The 26,082-nt window shown below is 30.8% G+C and overlaps 1 protein-coding gene across 1 annotated transcript; it reads left to right on the plus strand.

Annotated features, from left to right (window-relative positions):
• Positions 1-356: 356 nt before the first annotated feature.
• On the plus strand, positions 357-24,218 carry LOC130895047 (uncharacterized). Its single transcript, XM_057802162.1, has 3 exons — positions 357-429; positions 20,942-21,013; positions 23,972-24,218. Exons 1-3 carry the CDS (start codon positions 389-391, stop codon positions 24,216-24,218), a joined length of 360 nt encoding a protein of 119 aa, XP_057658145.1. The 5' UTR covers positions 357-388.
• The last annotated feature ends 1,864 nt before the right edge of the window (positions 24,219-26,082 follow it).

Consider the following 26,082-nt stretch of genomic DNA (forward strand, 5'->3'; position numbering starts at 1 on the left):
GAAAATAAAATTAGTTTTTCAAAAATTTCTCATTTGATAAAATATAATAGCAAATCTGTTCCCAAAAACATTTTAGAACGAATGCAAATGATTAGATCGTCAAAAAAACATCTAATAATAGTCATATTTAAAAAATACAGACAAGTTTAATTTGTTTCTAGATTAAACGTCACAAAAATCATGGTACCTCAGTGTTATGAACCAATACGTATTTTCTTTATATGTATGAATTATGATTATCACTTGGAAATGCATTTTGTAGGTATCCCTTAAAAAGTTTGTTGTTTCGCATATATGTAAACTAACGGAACGAAAAATAATGGTTACTATATATACATACATTCAGTGGAAGCAATGGAACATGTGGACTTGATGGACGTGAGTCAAAATGCTAAATATTTGCTGTTCAACCCGTCAACACGACGAATCGTAAGTTAAAACTCATTTTACTCGCCCTTCATTACGAGTATGTGTAGCCTAAATAGTTATAAATCTGTATTTTATAGTTTTATACTCCCAGAGAGTAGCGTCTGTTAAATTTGTTTGTGGACACACAACAAAACACAACATTGTTTTGTTGTGTTTTGTAAGAAAATATGGTTTTATTTTCTTCAAGCATAGAAAAATGGAAATTACAGATGAGTGAGAATACAAAAAAAATTTATATATAAAAAATAAAAATTCGACAGAAGTTTATAAATAAAACTATTTATATTTTATTTAAAGGGGACAGATTTGCGACGTGCTGCAAAAATTAGCAGTTTATCCAGATTTCTCTTATAACTGCAATCAATAATTGAATGAATTTTACAAACAAAAGATTCCATACATTCCTTATGTAACTAGAAAAGTTTTATAAACCTTTATGAATCGCAACCAAAGATAGATTGCAATTCCAATCTATGAGGAATTGCTGTTCTATGAATTTAAAAAAGGGAAAACAAAGTATTAACTGTCATGAGTCATGTATGATTTATTTTTTTACCATATTATGATTTTAAATTACATAAAGTGTCTCAATTCAGTAACGTACCACTAATATTTTGGCGCTTATAAAAAATGCAAAAATATACAGACGCTTCATATTAATTTTAAGGGGGGCAGTTTGTAGGCTAGTTTTCAACCGGATTACATGAGTTCACTAGTGGGGTACACTCAACACCCTATTTTATTTGTCGGTTAACTTCCATTTCAAAAATAGCAAAGCTTTCTTTCTAGTACATTTGGAGAAATCGAAGAAAATAATATGACAATAATAAGATTTTTTTATTTCATGAGAAAAATTGTGAAAAATTAATGAAATATCGGTGAAATATGAAAAAGTTTGTAGTTGAACTTTGATGCATTTTTATTTAGACTCTTCTGGTCTAGGAAATTCTACAACAATGTGTAAAAAATTGACATTGGTAATATGATATAAACGTTTTCATACACGTTTCGAAAATTTAAAAAAGAAGCCAAATTGCAAACGAAGGTTGCATATAACTTATTTACTTTTATTACAACTCTGTATTTCTGTTACTTTCATCATATTAAAATATTAGGAACAAATGGGATCGAACCAATTTTTCCTCACCACATCATTATATCGAATTTCAAGATAAAATACGTTTGAAAAGGAGTCTAAAGATAAATTTTTCCAACTAGTCAAAATTGTCCGTAATTACAAGAAACATACTATTTAAATTGGAATTTTTCGTTTATAGTCGCAAGATAAGAGAACCTTTTGTATCAACTTACCCAGGTGGCATTTTACTTGAAGACAGTTGACATTTAAGGCGTTTCCAGCATCCCATTTCAAACAAAAAACACACAATTACATAACAATGGCCAATGTACGCCTACTAACAGGGGATAGTGATGTTCCTAACACGGTTCCACAAGATACCATCTCTCTATCTATGAGCCCGAATCTCATTCTCAATGCCGAAATGAACACCTGAACATCCACCGTCAGAAGCGCCACATAAGTTTTTTTCTAACGTATTAGTTAGTAAACAAACAAGAAATGTTCACTACAGTTGGTTTTTTAAAACATATAACACACATATTTTTTCATGAAATATTAGTTTCCTTATTAACATTTAATGAACATTGTGTAAGCAGGGAAATAAATAATAGAGTTATTGAATAAGCTATTGAATCCAAAATATGTAGTAAAATTTGAAAAATGATGTTACATAAAACCCTGCAAAGGAAGATACTGTTAGAGGGGTGTAAAAATACAAAAAAAGAGATTTATAAAATTAATATCAACGGTACGTCACTGGCATGAAGGAATCTTGAATGAAAAAAGCGGTTGATGGGAGAAAGAAGAATTAGATACGTTTAGAGTCAATCTGCTATTATGTTTCTCGCATTGATGGACAGGGTTCTTAGGTATTTTTTATATAACATTTGCTGCCTAATCATTTAGCAAGCTACTCTTTAACGTTGTGTAAAAGGATCATTATCTCAGTGACTATTATTAAAATTATGCAAGATCTCAAACAGATACAGTTTAACTTCAACTACCATTAAATAGTGTTTTTATTATTTTATTCTGAGCATAGAAATACCTCCTTCTTCTACTTTTTTTCAATAGAAGACAGGTGGGTACATTAATTCTTCCGTTTTACCCTTTTTATATTTATTTCACTGATGTTGAAAACAGTAAAAAATGTTGAATACTGAATTGAAAAAATACAAATTAACGTGTCGATTACAAATCAAATTTTCTTTATAAAGAATTTAGAATAGTTATGCACACTTTCCCTACGTATATAGGTGCAAGTCCTTCGCAATTAATTTGGCTCCAGTTCAACCAACATTTCTCTCAGATTGTCCTGCATTTGATTCAATTTCTCCTCTCTTGGCTATCATGGCTATTTCAGTTTTCCGTGTGAACTTGATCTATCTCCTGTGCAATTGAAAATTCCTCTGCAAACTTCTACAGTTAAATTTTACGATGGGAAAGCATTTTAGAACTAGTCTCTTTAAAATATACTCGAAAGAAAGATTATATTTCATCTAGTACTTTACTACTGCTTGTTGTGTTTCTGAGGGTAGATATACCACCGGATAATATCTATTATCAAAAAGATTGTGTCTCACAGAAATATTTAGATATTTATAAACAACCTGTAGCATCTTACGTAAATATTGTAATATGAGACCTGATTAAATTATCAGTTCTGGGTATTTTTATAACTCCTAACCTGTCAACAATAACTTAAAAATGTGAAATTATCATATTTTCTTCTACACAAGAAAATATTTTACCTCTGGTTTCTGGGAATGTTCAATAACTTTAACATGTCTCCGAGAATTTTTTGTAATAAACATAAAGGATAGTTTATAGCACATAATCTTTGGTATTATTGTAATAACTGTTTTTGTGAGGACGTCTACTTTATTAGTCAAATATCGAGGGATGGTTATTAATTTTTAGTTTACACAGGGTACATAACAGAAGCATTCATTATTCAAGATTACTATATATTGTCATACTGAATAATTAATTTATCAAATTATTTGATGAGGAGCAACTTATTGTAATTGTTACTCTTTTAATAGTATCTTAAACCAACTAGAACTATGTACAATATTGACATAAATGGAGTGATTTTAAAATGCAAAGGAAGGTTCTACCAAGGTTTGGCTTGAAGATGAATACATGGGCAGTATGACGAAAAAGTAACTTTTCAGAGGTTAACTACACTTGATAATAGGGCTCTTCGATAAATATGATCGGGTTAACCTGATCATGATTTAAAAATTCGGAAAGTAATCCTGTTACAGCTATAAGATAGGAACCATTCTACTCTAGTATATTGTGGGTAAATGCGTTTAGCTAACGGGTTGTTCTGTTTAATTTTGTTTACTGGGGTTCGTTTGATAAATTGCGAGATGTGTTCAAGGGAGATGGGCCAATCGGCCTTAAGAGAAAAGCCTGACTGACTTATGGCGTGGAGACCCTGAAATTAACTAGAAGATCAATACTCAAATTGCAAATTTCACAGCATAAAATGGAAAGGTCTATGTTCGGCATCATTATGAGGGATGGGATAAGAATTGCGCAGACGATCTGGAGTTAAAGATATCATAGACCAAATATTGAGACAAAAATGGCGGTGGGCAGGACATGTTGCAAGGATACAAGATAACCGATGGATAAAAAGAATTCTAGACTGGAGACCGAGAACAGACAGACGAAATCCAGGAGGTCCTCCTAGGAGATGGACTGACGATATTAAAAGAATACGGACAAATTGGGTAGCTCGCTCAGAGCAGAGAAAACTGGAAGCATTTGGAGGAGGCCTATGGCCAGCAGTGGACGAGATAAGGCTAAATGATGATGATGATGATGACATTTTTTTTATTGATTCTTATGGTGTAATTGGCAGGCTACTCGTGCCTTACAATTTTTGACTTTTTGATATTAGAATAGCTTATCAGTATAGAAATTTGTTGAGAAATATTTTTGCGTTGGTGAATAGCTGACAACTGATCAATAATAATTATTGTAACACATTGGAAATCTATTACACAACTGAATTGAGGTCCGGAAATACATATGTATCCTAATTGAAATAATTAAAATGAAGGGTTCTTTCTTGTTGGAATTTCACATTTAAAATGTACACCAAACACGGAATTGGACATTTGAAAACTAATAAAAATCTCATTCTAGATTAGTATCCACAATAAGCTGATAGGTGATCTACCTCACCGAACATAGTTTCCGAAAAGCACTCATATTGTTAGTTCCCGCCATGTTTTTGATATCATATTTCAATATTTTACATGAATCTCCAGTTAGTTTAGTTTTAATACTCCGATGAAAAAACTTTGGGCAAATATGTGAGAAAAACAGTTTTAGTTAAATTTAGTTTCTTGCATAGGTCAAGTTACGTCATATATAATGATTTGTATGTGACTTTCTGTTAATAAAAGTAACCATATTAACACAGATGATACTGAACGTCCATAACCGTCATTTTCAATAACTACTTTAGAAATTGTTATTGAAATCCACGCCTTTTTACTTAACTACCTTCAAATAAAAGAAAGTGAATTAGATAATGAAGACAATTTGAATTTTTTTATATGTAATGCAGAAAAGGTTCCAAGTTATATATAAAACTAAACGAATCAATCAAAGAAAAGTCTCTATTTTCTTAGTAACATTATTTTGTCATGCCCGATCTTGTAAACCCGCTGTAGAAACAATATAGATTCCATTGGTAATATAATTCAACTTTGAGTTCAATTCCATTCAATTTGCTTGAATTGATTGCTTCTTATTATCTTTTTTTGTGATATGTGAACTGTAATTATTTGGTAATACATACGTCGATTCATTCAGAAATCCTATTAATTCATATAAATAGAACTTTTTATAAATATCAACAAAAACTTGAAGTATAGCACAATGGAGTCGGCTATGTTTGAGTAAACTAAGTTTCTTTTGATGTTTTCAGTAATTCAGCTACTATTAACGGGCTTCTTTGTGAATACATCGATTAAGTGGCTTGGAGTTTTCCAAAAATTTACTAAATTATTATTAAAAGATACCGAAAATACATCAAAACCTCCCTCATAACGCCTCACCATTATCAATCACTGCATAAAAGTAAATAATAACAAGTACTAAAAATAGACACCAGGCTGTATACAAATTGTAAATTAAACATTATGTCGGGTTATTCGTACCCAAAAAAAAGAAGATTAAGCTCGAAAATGGTGAATAACCCTAACTTTGCACAATATTACTAAAGTATTACAAATTATAACAATATCAATAACAAGAGCTTTTCTATTCTGGGAATAAAGCTCTTTGAAAATCCAACATTGTGTGCTGTATTCGCTACCAAAAGGGCATTATGTGTGTGGAAGTGGGCTTGAAAAATCCGATTTCCTCTATATAAACCACCCTCATAAGAATGAGCAGTTGTTGTCGAAGCACACAACTGGACTTAGAAGGCCTTGCTATTGTTAAGTTTTCTTATCGATGAATAACATGCTATTATAAAATTGTCAAAAGCATGTTGATGCTTGTAATTGGAGGCACAAATATAATTTTTGATAACCATGAAAATTTATATAATGTAATTCCAACATTCCACAATTGTTATATTTGTAAAGTTGACGTTTTTCATTAGTTTGGTAAAATTTTTAAGCAGCTATTATACAATATCTCAAGACGAATATATTCGGTTGAGTGTCTCGATTTTAGAGAATTGTCAATAGCCTATATTTTCATACCATAAAACACATGAAGATCAAATTTTCTATTCTCAATTCCTTCTAATTGATATTTTAATATTTAAGTCAATAAATAATCTGAATTATTTATAGTTATAATGGTATTTATAAATGATAATCATAGATTTTGATTAAATTGTTTTTTTCACTGATAGATTTCTCATGTTTATTTATGTTTCTCAGCATTTCGACATTTTTTTGAACTTTTGCAAATTTTAACTGAATTGGATTAATGAGAATAATAATAACGGACAGCAGGAAGAGATTAAGATCAATAAGAAAGAGAAGGCAGCAATACGAGAAGAGCGGAAGTTAAAAAAAGCAACGAATAGATGCAATAAAGGGTCTATAATTATGATTAAATGATACAAAGGCACCAGATCCCCACAGATCAACTCAAGATTAGAAATGGTAAAACTTTGAGGCAAATAACAAAAAAAATAACAGACAATAGAATTTACGTTGTAGCAGTTACTTTGGAAAAAGTCTCTAATAGTATAAGTAGAGAAAAATGGGAAATAATCAGGCATTTGAAAGTTATAGGTAATCGACGAACATAGTATAGAATATATATTAAAAAATTGAGATTGTGGGTACAAGTGGGTTGATAACGACTAGTTTTGTCACTGAGAGAAGAGTAAGATAAGGAGGGGTTTTAAACTCGTTATTGTTCCTATAAATCATGGAAGAAATAGCTGAATAACGATTCAATAGACATATCATTTTACATAAACCACCAAATGTATACGGACGACATGTTAATATTGGCTCATACAAAGAAAGAGCTACAAAACGAAAAAGTGTAGTAATGAAATGGAACTGCAGATAACTACACAGAAAACATAATCAAATACCTCACATACCAGAGGATATAACTGTGCAAATACAAGAAGAGAAAAAAGAGCGTTAAAAACTGAAATATCTAGGGACAATTGGACCAGATGAAAGAATTGAAAGAGAGGTATCCAGCAGGATTAATGAGATTATATCCACATACGTAGTACATATTATTTTTTTGCAAAAAAAAATTACAAAACGTATAAAAATGAAAATCTACGAGTCAGTACTACCACCAATGCTGACGTACACATGCAAATTCTGGACGTAACACTTTGAAGCAGAAAACAATAACGTGTGAAATGGGGATGCTGAGAAAGAAAGCGGAGGTGAAGAGACTGAATAATATAGCTAACAACGTTCGAGTTACCATATATTTGGTTTGGTGGGAAAAGATTAACGAATAGAAAAGATGATGCGGACCTAGTGAGAAAGGGAATGCGGTAATAGCAAAGAACCTGGCTCAACTGGAGATGGGTTGAACTGGAGATAAAGGAAATAATTAAATTGAGAAGAAATGTTTCCCCTACACTTACTTTAGAATAAGTTGCCGATGAGTAAGTGGATATTAAGCCTCTTCATCGAAATTTCTTTAAGTAGTTTTTACTTAGCCCCAAGTTTTCCGCGCACCAATTAAGAATCATTCTATTGAATATCTTCATGTTAATTAAAATAGAAAACAGCAACCTCGTAATTAGATGGTTAATGTTTTATTTTTGCATATTTTTAATCTTCAGCGGTTTTTCCTTTCTTCACTATATTATTACTTGAAGCTTAACTATTCGTCTATACCGATTTTTTATGCTCAATATTCATTCTTACAGTCAGGCAGATATGGGGGGTTAAAGGGGGTAATATGTATTCGATTTATATTCCATTGAAGTTAAAATTTCAGAAACGGCATCTGAACGCTAGAGTACTATGATATGTTTTCATATATTGATTTATTCGTATAATGTGTGTGCACCATTCCAATGAGTGTGGCCATTTTTTTCCGATAGAGAAAAACTTTGAGACCCGCTACAAAAAGCATTTAATGTTATTGTTGATGTTTGTTTAATTTTTAGAATTACTAAACACACATTTGAATTAATTATAAGATCTCCATTGCGTATTTATATTATTATCCAAACTTAATTATCCACACCCTAAACCAGAAAAAAGGTTTTGTCTATGCGCCTGCTCATAGTCATCAGTAATAAGTTACCGATAGATTATTGATGAAGTTCTTTATATAAACACTGTGCCGATGATTGTCGTCATAATAAAGGTGTGCATAAATTTTGGTTCAAATTAATTAATTTTACTTATAATTAATATAATACAGTTACAAGAAATACGAAACTAAATGTTTATAAAGCAATTTACAAACCAATATTAACCTATTAGACAAAAAAGTGGCGTGTGAGAGATGTAACAAAAAAGTATAGATTAACAAATGACTAAATACGACAAGATTTGAAAATTATATCTCTTATGGAATTTATTGAGCAAATACAGTTGAGTTGAGGTTATTTACAAAGGTTCAAAACCAGTGAAGAGAGTATGGAAAGCAAAAGTAGGCAAGAACAAAAAAGAGGGAGACTCGAAGCAACATTGGACAAAGTAATAGATACTATACTTGAGAAAAGAGGCACATATGGAGAGAAGTAAAAATAACAGCACGTAATATAAAAGAATCGAGCAAATTTGTGTGTACTGCAAAACTATATCCTTGACCACACACCGCTATGTGGTATATGTGGATCCGATTATATAATTGAATGTTTAATTTTGAAATTGACTAATGTTCTTTAAATGATAAAGCTAGGAATATATTAGAGTTAGTACACTTGTTTAATTTTTGCCACAATCCCATTATGAAAACGCTAATGACGTGTTGAATGAATGCTCGGGCATAAATCATAGTTACGTATTTCAAATGTAACACTTCAACAAAATCCTAATTACAACGTATCACTAGTACACATTGTTTTAAAATCAAACAGTAGCAGTGAAATAATACGAAAATCTGGGTGTGAAAACTGAACACCTCATTCGTACTCATAACAAAACCCTACTCTATCAACAATGTTAAAATGAGTATTAAAGAAATCACAAATACAAGAAGAATCAGTATCAACTATCAGCGTCAATGGGGAGATTTTTACTAGCGACAAATTTTGAATGAGTCCTATTCAAAGCATAGAAATTCCATGAAAAAAGAACATTCCCTATCAATAGCAGCTCCCAATGGAATGCTACAGGGCAGGTAGAGAAGATATATTTTGTTTTCTGTGAAAAGTGACCACACCTTTTGTAACATCTCGAATGGTTCTTTCACACATTTTAAGGGTTTCCGGTTCATTGTTGATTCTTTCATCTTCGACAACATTGTTACTCGCGATTGTTTAGCTTATAAATACCGATGCTCAACTGTTCTTTCCGTGGCTAATACGCCGTGATATAGCATAAGTTACATATATGTGAGTGAGGCGGCTTTTAAGCTACTAAATTAGTCATTTCGGGGATCATTCACTAAATAAATTGATAGGTATTCATATCTTCAGGATGAATGATAGGCAGTGAGGGAGAGTTCGATAAGAAATTTAAGTTGTCAATAGGCTGACCGCCTGAATGAATTAGTATAGGTATACCAGGCAAATTGAAACTATATACTATTTAATTTAGTTGAAAAGCCTCAAGTGGCTTATTCTAAAAATTTTCTAAGTCTTGAATAAATTCGTTGCATCTATATTAAAAAGTTGGTTTATAAAATATTCATTTATATTCAATATGTCAAAGTAGTTTATAATATAGGTTCTTTTACGAGAGTTGCTATTTATATTTCTGGTGTTACAAAGAAATAATAAGAATTTATCATCAATACCACTCGTTTTTAGAATATCTTCATCAAGATTAATATACATTTTCCTATGAGATTGAACAAATGTTTTTCCTCTTCTACTGAGGTAGCACTAAAATTTTGGATACAAAAACGTTATTGGGTAACAAATTAGTGTTATATGGTTGATAACCTACAAACTCATTCTTCCACCTGATTGAGAATACAAGTTGGAAAGAATGTTTTACTCTTTCTCGATATTTCCGAATTTCTTCAATTAATTCTCGCAAAAAAATATAATGCAGCATTCTTTATCGACCGTATTACGTTTTTCTCATGCCACATATTTGCTTCCATGTGTTTCTTTAGCGAATAACTTTTAGCGGATTTGGCTAGTCTTTAAAGATTCACACAGTTGATGAAAGATTTGTTTCTTATGCATAGATCCATTATTCTTTACTTGTGAAGATGTTATACATAGTCTTTGATGCATCTTCTGCATAATAATTCTCTTTTGGCGTTGGACAGGTCTTGCGGAATCCACCAGGAAAATATTGTTTTTACGGCCAAATGATCATACAGTATCTTGTTAATGCTAGTCGTACTAATAATCTACGATATGTCATTTGACGATTTTGGCAGACGTCCTCCGAGGATTTCATTCTGGAGTGAACACAGACCACATTAAAATTCATTTCAACTGTTTTTTGCAAATATACGATAGTGCACCATCGCTGTATAATCAATTTTATTTATAATCTACGTTGAAACTTCGTTTAAGCGCACTCAAATCAAATGAAAAAATTTATTTATATATATTTAAAGTTATGCTCAATGTGAAGCTTACACTGGAAAAGTCAGCGATAGATAGATACAATTTCACTACAAATTTAACCTATTCGTTCATTAACCGGAGTAATTACATCATATTACATTATACAACTGCAACTGCATTCTTGACAGTTGTATAAGAACCATTTTAGTATATCTCAAATCTTCCAGTTAAAATGGCGTGTTTCTATCAATCCATTCAATAACCTAGTTATCCTCTTCAAATATTATCTTTTGTCACCTTTGTGTAGGTGCACCTGGTCTTTTTAAAATAATTTCATTCAAAACTCCGTGAAGCGATCCGAAAAACATCTTTCCTCTGATACTAAGAAAACACTTGAAACGCTTTGACTGGTTTAACGACAAAAAAAATTGTTTTGCATGTTTCTTCGATAATATAAAGAATATTTTTGATTTTTTCATAGGAAGTATTACATTACAATATAGATTAAAATCATCATTTTTAACTCTTCACATGAAAAGTGATATCTTAAAAATAATAACATATGAAAAGTCTAATTAGAAATACGTGTATATGTTCGTTACTATTTGCAGTATACAGCTTTCAGAGATTTTTGTCAGTTTATGGGAAGAAAATAAAGGCAAAATATCTTGAGACGAACTATATCTATTCAGAAAAAGATTCAAGATAACTTATAATATTTCCCAATTTCTTAATAGATTCATTATACGTCATTAAGTTTACATATTAATTCAGATCTTCTCTAAATAACTCTTGTTCCACTTATTCTCATGTTTTGATCTGTAGAATCTAATCAATGTCAATTGAAAAGAGGCTGCGGTACGTCTAAGAAAATCCTAGAGAATAGGAACATATTGAAAATGTGAGTAGGAAAATGTTTTTTCCGTCAGTCCCTTTCCTTCAACATTGTATAAAACAGAAGATACTCTCATGAAGTAAATCCTGCGACTTTTCACATTTTATGAATATGAACTCGTTCTAATATGTTTTCTTATTCAAGGATAATCTTCAACGTATAAAAACTTTTAGGCATAAGTTGACAGAATTAATCAGTCTCTTTGATTTACTCCAAACCAATTTTAAAGTTTTGATGATGAAAAGAAAAGGCAAAATAAAGAATAAAATGATCATACACCAAAATATGGGGGAGATATTCAGATCTATAAATTTTTCGCGTGTTACAATTATTTTGAAAGTTCCTTGAATTATTGTAAAAACTGAGTTGAGATAAAGGCGTATTTATTTCAATAGGTCTGTAGATTCGTTAGAATCGGTTACTTTCTTTTGAATTTCCCTTTCTTAAATAATGCATAGAATCCCATTCCAGACCGTCATATGAGATTTAATATTAAGAGATTAAAAGTTTTGAATTTATCTACAAAATAAATTTTGATGTCAATTGAAGGAACACGATACTTTCAAGGGATATGTACAAACGACGATTCAGAATTTTATCAGTTTCTTTCTAAATCAACCAATTGTATCCTTTATATCGAGTTAAATTTGAATACAACATCTGGATATTGATATCAGTAATGCAAATTTGGAATTACTTTTCAAAAACATGTATGGTGCTACACCATACGTAATCGATACTTTACAACCAACTAAAAATCATCTAATAACAATAGATTTAAACATGTGTTCCGTATCTATATACCTCAATAAAGTATATTCAAAGTCAAATTTAAATGAAACTGATGCAGAATACGTTGCGCACGCCCTTTAAACGATTTTTTAATTTCGAAACGGTCTGATCGGTTATTGATCAATGTTATGGTAATTTTTTGATTTGTTGCAAGGTTACCCTATGGGACAATCTGTCCCAAATGAATTTAAAATTGCCCCGTGATATTTTTTTATTGTGCAGCACCCTTTATGGATCGTCTTTAGAACGAAGTTTTTTCACAATGGATTTTCTCATTCATGACAATTTTTTTTAAATCTTTTTTTGAAATAGTACTGGGCGTACATTTTAATGTTCGATTTATGGGCCATTGTGAAAAAAAGTCATAAGATCCTAAATGTAGTGTTAATGGGCGAATTGAGATGTTCTTTGCTCGTTATCAAGAGTTAAATGGGATGTAACATTGTCAAATATATCAAAGTTTAGAGCAGAGGACTTTTTACAATTACTTTCTCAATACTACTCAGATAGATTCATATAAATAACAAATTTATGTTGAATAAAATGTCAAAGTTGAATACATGAATAAAATTGAGAAATTACAGACCTTCCAACCATAGAAATTTATAAAAAACGTTAAATCTTAATTACATATAACTCACTATAATGCAAAAATAGATATAATTAAAAGAGTACGTTTGAAGTAAGAGAAAAAGAGTAAAATTTCAATCGAATAAAGAACTAGAAACTTAGCTTTTAGAAAACACCGGTGGGTACAAAACGGTTTGATGGTTATTCAGATCTTAGGAAGGATTCTGGTGCAGTATTCTTACCAAAAAAGCTACAACTTCCGATTTATGAATTATGAATAAATGATTTTTTTCGGTAATGCTGTAATGCCAATATTTTATGAAATTAGAAATTAATAGAAATGTTTAGTTCTGTCGACCATGACTTCGACTTGAGTTAGAAGAAACTAACCTAACCCATCAGCAGACCTCTATTGAAAAATCATTTTTGTTTCCAAAATTTTTCATGAAAGAGAATGGAAGTGAATATCAAGAAATGCAAAAGGGTGGTAGTAGATCAAAAAAATATGAGAAATATTAATTATGAAATGATAACGAATAGATATATAACAGTGACAACTTTTGAATATCTGGGAGTAATTTTCATAGAAAACCCTGCATGAAATTGCACGCAATTTCTGGCACGTTGTCTTGCACCATGTCAAGCGGCCTTTTTTAAATAAACTGTATGATTATTCTGATAATAATATTCTAATCTTTTTTGAATTATTGTTAGTTTTCTTCGTGTAGTTCTCTTTGTTACATTGATTGTACACAATCTAACCTTAAATTAATTACACTATTCTTTCTGTGGTATGGTGCTCAATAAATAATACCAAATCATTTCCACTCTAAGCAGTAAATGATCTCTGATGAGAAAAGTATCTAATAGTTGAAAATTACAAATTTTATATTACAAACGTCAAACGGTGTCTGGCAAAATATAACTATCAACCCTCGTGCGCCTACAAAGGGATTGTTTTATTATTTGAGGAAAAACTGTGGTTTGGAATCACAAGTAAACAACGTGTTCAACCTGCTATTCTATATGATTACATTGATTTAAATTTCACGTATATATTTTCGATACATTGTTCAGTCTATTATCATAAAAATATTCATAATTTTATTCAATCCATTGTCATTTATTATAGTCCAGCTTCGGAGCAATCCTATTAAATATATACGTCACATATTGTTTCATACAATTCTACAAAAAAGACACATTTTATTGTTTTGTATATCCAGCAGAGTTAAAATGTTTCGATAGACGTTTACGATGAACCACAAAATGCGATTTTGGATGAATACTGTCTTTGTTGATATGAACAAAAGCTTTCAACAGGGTTTACTGCTTCACTAATAGGTTTGGCTTCAGTTATATTATCTTCTAAACCTTTGTATGTTTTATGCCAAAGTAATAAATTATACTGAAACCTTTTTATTTTATATTTAATGACTCCATTTGCATACCACACAATTTCACACACATATTATAATGTACATTCTGTAAATATTTATTAAGCTTTTGTAAAATATTTAAATATGATGGTCTTCCATAGTTACATTCTTATTTTAATGATGTCACCTAATGTTCACTTCTATTAATATAACAATATGATTTACACTTTAATGAAAAAGTCAATGTTTGAACGGTTTCTTGTTAAGTTTCTTCGAGGAACTTATTTTTGTGAGTCTGACTTCCTATTCTTTTATATCTGTTTTGCGGTTTAGTGAATATAGTAATAGAGGAATTTGGATTTTCCTAGTTTTGACATAAAAGTGGTACTTCTTAAAACTCATTGCACCCTTTTTTGTTAATGAATTCATTGTACTATACTATGGATTTACTCAATTTTAGCACTTCAATAAAAAATTATTGATAAATCATATTAATACTTGAAGAAATGTGATGTTGACACCAGCTGACTAGATAGTCTCCTGTTTAGCATCAATTAGCATAGTTTTCATGTAATTTTCCCCAATTGTGATTGTGGCTATATTAGGTTTATTAATTACTAAATTTTTCACATAACTCTTAGCAACTGTATTCCAATTCCATCTTGCATTTTGATCCTCGCAAAAAGAGCTTCAGAATCCACAAGCAAAAGACAACTGAGTGATCCTTTTCAAATATCCTTTTCTTCTTTTACCTTTTAATCCTTTAATCCTTTTAATGAGAAATTCTACAGCTTGCACTCTACATTTTAATATTTGTAGTGTAATGATTTAGTACTTTCTGAAGCACTAGACTCTTTATGCAAAGAAAATTTAATTCAGTTTTGGCAACAGGTAGCAACTTTAAAGAACAATACTACCTTGTACATTAGATGCTACACATCGGAAGCTTCTTGAAAAAAATATTTTCTCAAGATACTAACAGCAACTTTTTTGTGCTAGTAACATCAGAAGTAAAAACGATGAGTACCACATTAAGCATAATAGCAGCACCACGCAGTTCAATTATATTTTTATAAAATTTATTTGTTTAATTGGACAATCTTTTTGTGTTTATAACATAAACCAAATTTGGCGTAGAATATCATACTTGCTCCTCCAATGCTTTAAACAATAAATAAAGTGAAAATATTTCTTGCAATTCCCAACTGACCACAAAATACTTATCGCTTGATAAAACATTTTCAATGTTTTTAATAATTTTCATCACAAAACTAATAAACCAAATCAAATACTGCATGCTGTCGGGATCAAGGAACTCGTATCGAACATTTGGACTAACGTTGGTCTCAAAAGCTCAAATCATCCACCGAATGTAAATATGCAGCCAAAAAAAAAACTCAATTTTATTGTAAAGTGATGATACAGATCAAATCATTAATCTTTTTCTAGCAAACTAATATATGCATAAGTTAGAGTGAACAATCAAGTTCTCCAAAGAAATTTGAGGAGATATAGTTTTTTGATTAAATAAAATGAACCAAAGAAAAATATATCTTGTTACTGAAAGTTTAAACGAAAAGCACAATTTTCTCGGACTATTTTTTATCAATTTGAGAAATTATCTTTATACAGTGTGTCTACTTAAGTTGGAATCATATGGAATACTTTTTTATTAGTGGTTTTATGAAAAAAGTTATTCTTGATAAAAAGTTCTGCATGGTTCAAAAGTTAAAATCAGTAGTATAGAAGTTTGTCATTATCAAATGGTCTTGCTTTTCTAAGTAACCCCATAAAAAAGTCAAAGGGAATCAAATCAGCAGACCAAGGAGGCCAAAAAATATCTGAATACCTGTGAATCACCTCTCCATTAAACATATTTTCAAGGAGTACTTTAAAGTTTAAAGTACTATGGATGGAAACACCGTCTTGTTGGAACCAAATTGTCATACATTCTAGTAACGGAAGCTCGTGCAAAAAATCACTTACTTGATTTTCTAATAATTGTCTTGTCTTGTGCGGCATTTAAGGAATATCAAAAAAAAAGGTCCAGAATATTAGTTCAGAGTTTCCGTTACAAAGTTTGGCTTAACGTTAGACCACCAGCGACAATTTTGTGATGAGACGGTACTGTTTGAAGAAAATGTTGCCTCATCGGAAATATTATAGTTCTTGTAAAAAAGGGTCTTCATCCAACTTCTCTTGGATCAGAGCGCAGAATTCAAAACGAATATCGTAATCCGTTGGTAGTAACGTGTATCACTAGACTTAAATTTGTTTAAAATTTTTGTAACTGTCGAATGTTTTTATGCGGATGTCTAGTAAATTTGTCATTTTTTATCCCGCCAGAGTAATTAATACGAAATGATTAGTAAATAATTTTCATAGTAAATGGCTGTAATTGCATATTTGAATATAACTTTTAATTCAAAAAAACTTTACCTCATAACATTTTCTGAATTGTGAAAAATAAATATTTTTCATAAAACCACTAATAAAAAAGTTTTCCATATGGTTCCAACTTAAATAGTATATAGTCAAACCGGAAAACAAAATACTGAACAAATTATAAATTAATCAGATAAATAAATTACAACATGATAGGTGTAGTCCGTCCACGTCCTTCAAATATTTAAAAATCGCTATTTCTCTACTAAATCAATATGAACAGCAAACATGTTTGTGATTAGACAATGGTACATTCACATCAACATACATTTTACAACACAAAAGTAATCTAAATAATTTACGAGGTGTGCCGTGTTTATGAACTAAAATAGCTATCGACTGTATTAAGCTAGTTTACTTTATTATTTTATAGTTTGATTTTAAAGGCTTTTTAAGAAATTTGAATTCTATTATTTTCATCGTTCTTGAAAATATGCAAGATTCCAGAGCTACTATTAGTTTATCTTAATACGTTTTCATTCATATAAAAGGCGTCCTCTCCACTAAAAATTTAGTTTCAATTTTTTGTGACTTTTTTTCCTGGAGAAAATTGTTTTCAAATTCTTGTCTCAAGATATCTAATCGTTGGAGCATTGGCTTTCTATTTACAGAGGTAGAGGTATTTGATTTTCTTAGCAACTGTGAGTCATATAGATAGAGTGACTACGTCTCTATCGTCTTGCAGCAAAGGCAAGTAGAAAGAGGTATTTTTTATGAGGCTGATGCTCTGAAGCTTGTAACCTAGTTTCTAATGGATCATGATATCCTAACCATGTGTTTACCATGAACTAGAATACTGTAGTTTCAGAAAGTGAAAAATCGCAATACATTTGGGACCATGTACAGAAAATTGAGGAATGATGATTGAGAGGAGGTTATGGATGAAGTACAAGAGTTAATAATAAAAATCAACCTCTCAATGTAATTCTTATTCCGTTAATGTACCTACTGAAAATATGTTTTGATAATGATTTGTATTGAATTTTTTAACCAATACTATAAACTTCGACTGTACTGTTACAGCAAATTCAACAAAAATAATAATGATAGGCTATTCAAAAGAAAAAAATATATTAACAAGAAGGTAGAAATGTGTAGAAATTCAAAATTCATAAAGAATATGAGTAGCATGAGAGCTGCAGTCTTGCTAATGAAGAAAAATAAAGCGTAGACGAAAGATTAGTTACAACTTAATGACGGAAGAATATAGAAGAGGAGGACTAGAAACAATTAGCGTGTGAAGGAGAAGAAATTTAAAAAAATCAATGATTTTAGAAGCTATTATGAAGAGCTTAAGATGGATCTAGAAATATAACAAAATCTTCAAAACAATCGAAAAAAAACCAATCGTGGAGGAATTGAATCTGGACTATTATAGTTGCATTAATAACTGAAATGCAGATATTTAAGAACTGATAAACGTTGAACACTTCTAGAAGAAAAGATTTATCGATTATTAAACAGTGTAATTTTCACTTAGCGACAGTCATCCAGATTGGAATCTGTTCATATTCTTTGTTTTGTTCAAAAGGTTGGAAGGACGTATTGTTCAATTATTTCTTGGGTTTCAATTGAGATATGTTTATTCAGTTATATTATTTCATCATGCATTTTATCGAAAAATCTCACAAATTCTGAAGACTAGTCACATTTGGTTGGTTGACAGTTCTCATATTGAGATACTACAGTATAGAGCTGGAAAATAATTAGTAACATACAATTTGTTGAATTAAGGTACGTTAGAAAAATTTTTCAAAACATTCTTCTTCTTTATTTTGAAAATCATTTGGAAAGCTCAATTCATAAATTACCCGAGCGCAATATCAAACTTTGTCATTTCAATTTAAAGAAATTAATGATTCCTTGTAGCAATGACAGTATCTTTTCCCGTACACAATTTGATGAATGAACGTCTATCGTAACAAATTTCAAAACAGTACTTCAACAAAAAATTCAACCCCTTAAGATTTGTCAACTCATCTCGGCCATAATTAATCCAAAGCCTACTACGACCGATTTCATCTATTCTGAACGCTCAATCTATCATGGCAATCTCGATTTAAATTGTGTCTCATGTTACAAATGGACATGAATGAAGATTCACAGAGCCGTCTCAGGTATTCATTACATGTTATATAGATTCTAATAAACGAACAGAAAAAATCATTAGACATTCTAGATTTTCAATAAAAAAACCTGATTAATAATTATAGTCATATATTTATACATAACGTGGGTGGGTGTTAACTAACGAGTTCCATCCTGAAAAACGTTTCATTCTCATTTCAAACATATTTAATCATTTTCTCATCAACTTAGTATCATTACTCTAACTATATTTCCAATAAGAATACTGGAGTTACATGGAGAAAGTTCCAGAAGATTATTTAAATAAAACGCAATAGGATTAAATATCATACTTAGTCAGCAATTATTTTATTATAAATACGAACTTTTTAATGAATATATGAATCGTTCTTGAATGTATAGTTCATTCAATAAATTATAGTTAATTCGTTTGTGAAGTTAATTGTAATTTTGAGTTAAATAAATTTAAAAAAAAAACATATTTTTGTTATACATATTTTACTTTTAAAATATAGATTGAGTTCTAGCTCATAAGAATAATATATATTTGGTTGGAAACCTCTCATAAATAATGAATAATATGAAGATTCCAGTTAGGACTCTTGACTTTATGTATTGAGGGTATTCATTGTAACCAGTTTCTAAAATCTCAAATGCACATAATATCGAGGTTCATAAGAAACTGTATTGTATTCAATCAACCTTACAACGTTGTTTATGCATATTCATAGAATAACGAAGTATATTATGAAAACATTCAATATCTAAATTAAATTGAAGAGAATTAAAGTTGGGATAAAAATTTCAAAAAGCGGCCCTGTGTTCAGGAGATGATTTGGAGGGAAATGTTATTCATGACCACCTGTGTGGGTAAAAGGTGAAAGGAAACATTCTCTCGAAGGGTGTTTTTGTACATCTTGAAAGGGTCTAGCTTGACCATCATGCTTTGCTAGACATCGTGTCGCCTTTACTCGATTTTTATCAGATTGTATGGAGCCATAATAAACCAGCAAAATGAAATTCATATATTATTTCAAGATTAAGAATTATTTCACTAAGAGGAAGCAGACTATGTAATGAGAGTATTAGAGTTAATAAAGATAATAATATGATTTTAATAAAGATTGAAAGTAGTCGAAACGTTAATCTTATATGGAGACCTAAAATCAAGATAATTTATCAACATAATCAAATAAAAGGGATGAAGAAATAGGAAATTAAACAAATTTATACTCATTTATATACTTTTATGTTATTCTAGTATGTATGTTTATAAATCTGTTTGGGTACATTAACAACATCAACAATCCATAAAATATAAACGAGGTTTGACTTTGAAATCCATGTTGAAGGGCGGAACATTGAAAAATGCATAAAACATTTCTTCTCGACTCTAATAAACTTCACTAGTAATCGTTAAGTAGGTAGTAGGTAATCCCAAACAATTAATACAGGTAAATACTTAGGATGCACTAAAATACTTGATAATTACATAATAATTATAATATTTTTTACGTATATATAGTTAATCCAAAAAAATTACTCCATAAATAAATGAATGTTTTAATTGCAAAATCAGTTGAAGTTAAAACTATTGCAGTATTCAACCCTCAGGTAAATTAGTACATTTGACTGATGTTTACGAAAAATGAAGTATCGAAGTTTGAGAAGAACTAAATTAATCTGTGACTATATGGATAATCAATTCCTATAGGCAAAAAAAGGATATTATTTAATAAAGGTATGTAGAAAGGAAGAAACGATAGGGGTTTGGATTTGAAAATGAATTAAAAATGTTAAGGAGATTAAAAAAGAAGAAGGATATAGAAACATAGCCAAACCTACAAAACAATAAAAAAATTGTGAAAGAATTGAAGTATAATATAAAACCTTGACCCGAACTAATATTAGACCAGAGATAAGAGGAGAAGTGAATCATTATTTGGTGTACAAGATACATATATGAGAAATATCCAGCTAAATTAGAAATATTCAGAGTTACTCGAATTATTATCAAATATATCTGATATGATATGGCGTACTTTCTCATTTTTGACTACTGCCTATTTTAAAATTCGAACATATTCTAGGATGAGTTGCAATTTATTCAAAATTAATCACTATAATGAGCTTGGTAACGACATTTGGATTATTATGTTAAGGTAAGGGCACTTTATGACTTAAATTTGCACTTTCTAACTTAAATTTAGCAATATCCTTGTTTCCTCTATCATTTATAATTACTTACTCGACCTATAAGCTACGTCACTAGCGCCGATAGTCTGACTATGACTAGAGAATTAGTTCCACATAGAACGTATTATTACTACGCCGTCGCTGTTTTATGTGTTTGTTAAATAGAATAATCCTTTACATTCGGGCCAACTGTCATAAAAAGGTATTATAAATATATGAAAATTCCCCAATATTGTAACGTAAAAGATTTGTGTAAACTGATATGCACAATTATATGAAGTGGAAGGTGATAGGCGGGAATGTTAGACTCAGAAAATGTCTTTTACCTCATATCAAAGTGTCAGCAGTCAGATTCAGAGTTTAACAAACCTTAAATAGGCGCTGCAGCGAAAAGACGTGCTTCGCGTAGAAATCCTACATAGTATATGAGTTATCAAATTTCACTCCAAAAGCAGGGGAGTGGGTTAATTATAGTAGTGGTAGTGGTGTTATTGTAGACAATCAACTCGACCTCTCTGATGACAGACTTAGTCTTGCTTCGAACAATTATCGTATGAGACATAAAAAAATAAAAGTAAGAAGAAGAGACCTCAAACACACTGTGCATCATGTTCGCCAATAAAAAAGAGCAGCTTCACATATAAGTACTTCTTCTATCAAACACCTTGAAAATAACTGATATACAATTTGAATATATTACCTTGATGGTTTTATGACGAGGAATTCAACAGTCATAAAATCGTTAGTTGTGGCAAAAAACTAACCATTGCAAGAGAATTTATTTGGGGCAAGTTGTCTGATGGACCACGAACAAACCCTACTCCATTTTTATCAACAACTTAACTCTTTGTCGTCAAAATAGCGATAATTAAATTCAGCCAGTAGCATTTTGTCGACACCAGTATTCTTGTAAAATCAAGTTGTATTTATTTTCGTTGAAAAAGAATTTCATTTTTTTAAATTTTCCAAGCCCTTTTTCTCCTATTTTCCAGTTTCATTAGGTTTTATAAAAATATTTCGTCTTGATACTCCACTTCCTACTCCTCTTAAAAAAACTAAACTACATTTCGATCATGTGTAATAAATTTCCTTTTCAAATATGATGTTTATCGCGCACAATATGGTTTCAGTTACTGAAGTAACAATGGTTTATTAAGTAAAGCGTTGCTGCCAACACAGAGATAAGACTTCTTGTTCAATTTACATTCCAAAGGAGCCACAATGACTTTCAAAGAGTGGACATTTCACATTCTTCTTAACCCACTTAGTTGTTGGGATTCATATGTAGGGGGCAGTGGCGGAGAAGGGCTCAAAATAGATGTTTATCTTTTTCTCTGATAGGGATGGATACAGTCATACAAGAAAAAGCAACTAATGATATTCATATCTTCTACCAATAGAGACGATTTTATGGAAATATATTTTTAAACGTCATATATCTTTTGAAAATACAACGAGACGAAACAGATAATAATTCAGTTAATAACAAGAAAATTTCATTCCATCATACAGCTGTCTGAAAAATACGTCTCGAGTCCTTCAAAGTAGACCTCGCTAACGGCGATTACCTATTCAATCGACTCAAATTCCTGACTGACTTTAAATTTGGAAACAAACGTAAAGTCACTTATCTTCAATTTGGCGTTGAATCAGTCCAAGAAGTCTGCATAGTATAGGCCTGTGACCGCTTTGCCCTTCTGTAGGTAATCGATTCATATCACACCTTGAGAATTTCAGAATACAGTGATTTCAGGCGGCACCCACCATGCAGACAGCTTTCTCATAAGAAATATATTATGTAGGATGTGAATCACACGATCGTTTGAAATACCTACTGTCTTAGCTATCTCGAGTATTTTAAATCAACAACCTGCCAATACGTGGTATTTGTTTTGAGGGCACCTGGTTGTGACTTACCAAAAAACAACGTGCCATCACGTTGAAACTCTATAAACCAATTTTTGATGCTCGCCATACACGCTGCGCGATTTCCTTTCCACAATTAAAAATCTTCATCTTAAATCCGCTTGCTTTCACACAGAGTCTGGCTGACATTTCATTCCGTCTTTGAGAATGTACTACATGATAGTAAATTTCTCTTATAGTGATGCTATTGGACTGCCCTCCTCATTACTATCTTTCCAAATGTAATATAAAAACATTCTTTCGTTGCGTAATTTTCTAAGATCTGTAGATGACAGATCCGACTTAGAATTGTGCTCTTATTTTATGTTAATTGTTAATAATGTTCTGTCTAATTGTATAATTATCACATTGTTATTGGAAATATGTTATTACTGGATATTTAAAATTTATAAACCTTCACTTCTTTTGCTGCTACTTTTATTGATCAGTTTGTGATTTGAACCATAGTCGTTATCGGATTACTCACGTCATTTATACCATAACCAAATATTTATTTGGACAGTAGTTATGCATTTTGTTCCTCATGTTAATTTTATGTAATTTCCCAAATATTGGGTACTAGCTCATGCAAACAAAGGGATCTTTGATAGGCTCTCATGTTTACAATCTTCAGAATCTTTAGAAACAATTTGTGGGACCTGGAAACCAATAGATATGAAACCGATTCTCGTTTATTATAAAGATAAATTTACTGTGGCGCGGATAAACAAACACATACCTTCCTTATTGCACTTTAATTCCTGTAATGTAATAAAATTATGCTGGAATATGATAATTATTTGGAATCATATATTAATGTGAGCCCATTTTGTCGAGTCGATTTACATGTCAATAATCTTTCAATTAAATGAAACTGCTCTCTTTTTCTATAATCATAGAATGTATATCAATCAATATCAGACGCAGGCGAGTTTCCAGATTATTTCATTAATCTACAATCTGTAAAAATAGTAAACGTCCGTTCTCGTGAAAAGGGTCTAAGTAATACATTTTTTTAGCCCACCGATAATAGTGCAGAGAGATCGGAGATACGAAATAAATCATTTTCCGATCAGAAAAGGTAAAAAAACATTATGGACGTTTCACAGACAGATATCAAAGCAGAGCACATTAGTGATTTATTGTGATAAGCAAGCGAGGCGGTTGTATTTTTCCAAGTTGATATATTTCAATCAAACCGAACCGTCCCAAACAATGATTAGTAGAAAAAACCCACTCTTTATACCGTCCACTGATGGTCAATAATGGCTTCATTGGCCGCCATTCATTCCACGTTAATGCACTTCGCTTAGACCCTGAGCCCTGATCCTATACACCTGCTCTTTACTACTACGGATGAGTCGCATGTGGGGGACATTAGACTGAAGTAGAAAACAAAAAACAACTATTACAGAAAAACACACAAATGTTATTAAATGTTTCGACCAAATAAATTTCAGTCTTTAACAAAATATATTATCAATGAATTACTCAATTTTATGTTAGTCTATTTCTAAAAAATTTATTCTCTATTCTTATTTGTATTAGAATCGGTTTCAAGGATCTTTGAATTTTCATAATTTTATGTTATTTGGGTTACCTCATGCTTTGTTAAGGGAAATTTTTTATAGTATTGATGATTTGTTAATCTATTTCCTAAATACTAGGATGTTTATCCTATGTAAATAGTATTATAATAATTACAACCATTCTCATATATATTTTTTTTCATTTTTGAAGTATTAGATTTAGACTACTGAAATAATCTGTTAATGTATCGTATCTTTTAGGACTTATTCTAATTCCATATTTATTCAAATAATTAGATACCTGTTGAGAAGGTACTTGTACATATAGTTATGAATCATGTTTCAAAATTTTGATAATTAATCTATATTATCCATTACTAATAGCTCTATCAGCCAACCACTGATATTTTATTTTTTGAAGAATACGATAACATAAATTTAAATTCAAATATCTTGTCGCCATTTCTCCCATTCTTATATTACTAATATTGCTATGAGACTATATGGTCGGTTCCTCGGAATATTTGACGCCGTTTACATAGGACACAAATATCTCATTAAATGATTTATGTTAACTTTCAATGAAAATAGAATCGTTAAAGATTCAATTATAAACCAATTAATTGTTTACAAAGAATACTGATATTTTTTTAAAAAATATATCTTCTTTAGGCCCTCAGAGCTATTTTGTCTTTGGAAGCTGCGATCCTAAAAAGGTCAAATAATGTGACGTTTAACCATTTTTGCAGGTTCCGAAGCCAGTATATCTAACTATCTAACAGATTCTATTTCCCAAAATATTTTCTTGAATTATGTGGATATCATATTTTGACATCTTATTATGTGGTCAAGATATTAAAGGATCCTTCTTCTCACTTCATGAAGGACCTCTGGGCACATTGGGCACATGATCTGTCCATGATATTCTCATGATCCTATTGTGTTTTCAGGAAGAAGTACCGTGTTAGCTGCGTAGTACAGAATGTTCAGTCGAGTGCTCATATTCTGCCCGCATCAATTTCGAGGACTTTGGTGAACATTTCATCTGAGTAGTCGTTGAAAAGGAGTGGAAAAAGAACACACCCCTTTCTGGCTCCTCGCTTGATTTTCACTGCATGCGTCGGTTTGTACAGCATGCGAAAAGGTGCAGTTTGATTCAGGTACAGTTTGGTTATTATTTGTATGTCTCTTGTGTTGAGTTTTTTTTGGTCCAGGGCTTCTATTAATTATTTGTGGCTTACTTTATCTCAACTTATCACAAACCAAATGCAAACAAGTATATACGTAATGTATAAAAATACATATTTCCCTAACTGTTAATTACCAAATATTATTAACAATGCATCAAATCGTGCTAGAAGTATTCACAAGAGTATCACTACAGATGTTTAACTTTAGCGAATGCGATGTTATCTATCGTGTGAACATTTTTGTACATCTACATAATTTTCCAGTACAAAACTATATAAATGTTATCAGGAGAATGTTGAATGCAATTTTTAGACAGCGATTAGGCATGGGAAACCCTGCAAGTTATAGATAACACTTATCTACCAGATTATTGTTTGTCATTGAAGCTTGTTTATTTACAGATGAAAAAA

This window comes from Diorhabda carinulata, chromosome 1, assembly GCF_026250575.1.
Source record: "Diorhabda carinulata isolate Delta chromosome 1, icDioCari1.1, whole genome shotgun sequence".
Classification (NCBI taxonomy): Eukaryota; Metazoa; Arthropoda; class Insecta; order Coleoptera; family Chrysomelidae; genus Diorhabda; species Diorhabda carinulata.

Bases quoted from the DNA above. Each gene is read 5' to 3' on its own strand.
- LOC130895047 (XM_057802162.1), top strand. From the start codon at position 389: ATGCTAAATATTTGCTGTTCAACCCGTCAACACGACGAATC. The intron at 430-20,941 runs GTAAGTTAAAAC...AACATATTCTAG, and splicing joins ACCCGTCAACACGACGAATC to GATGAGTTGCAATTTATTCA. The intron at 21,014-23,971 runs GTAAGGGCACTT...ACATTTTTTTAG, and splicing joins ATTTGGATTATTATGTTAAG to CCCACCGATAATAGTGCAGA.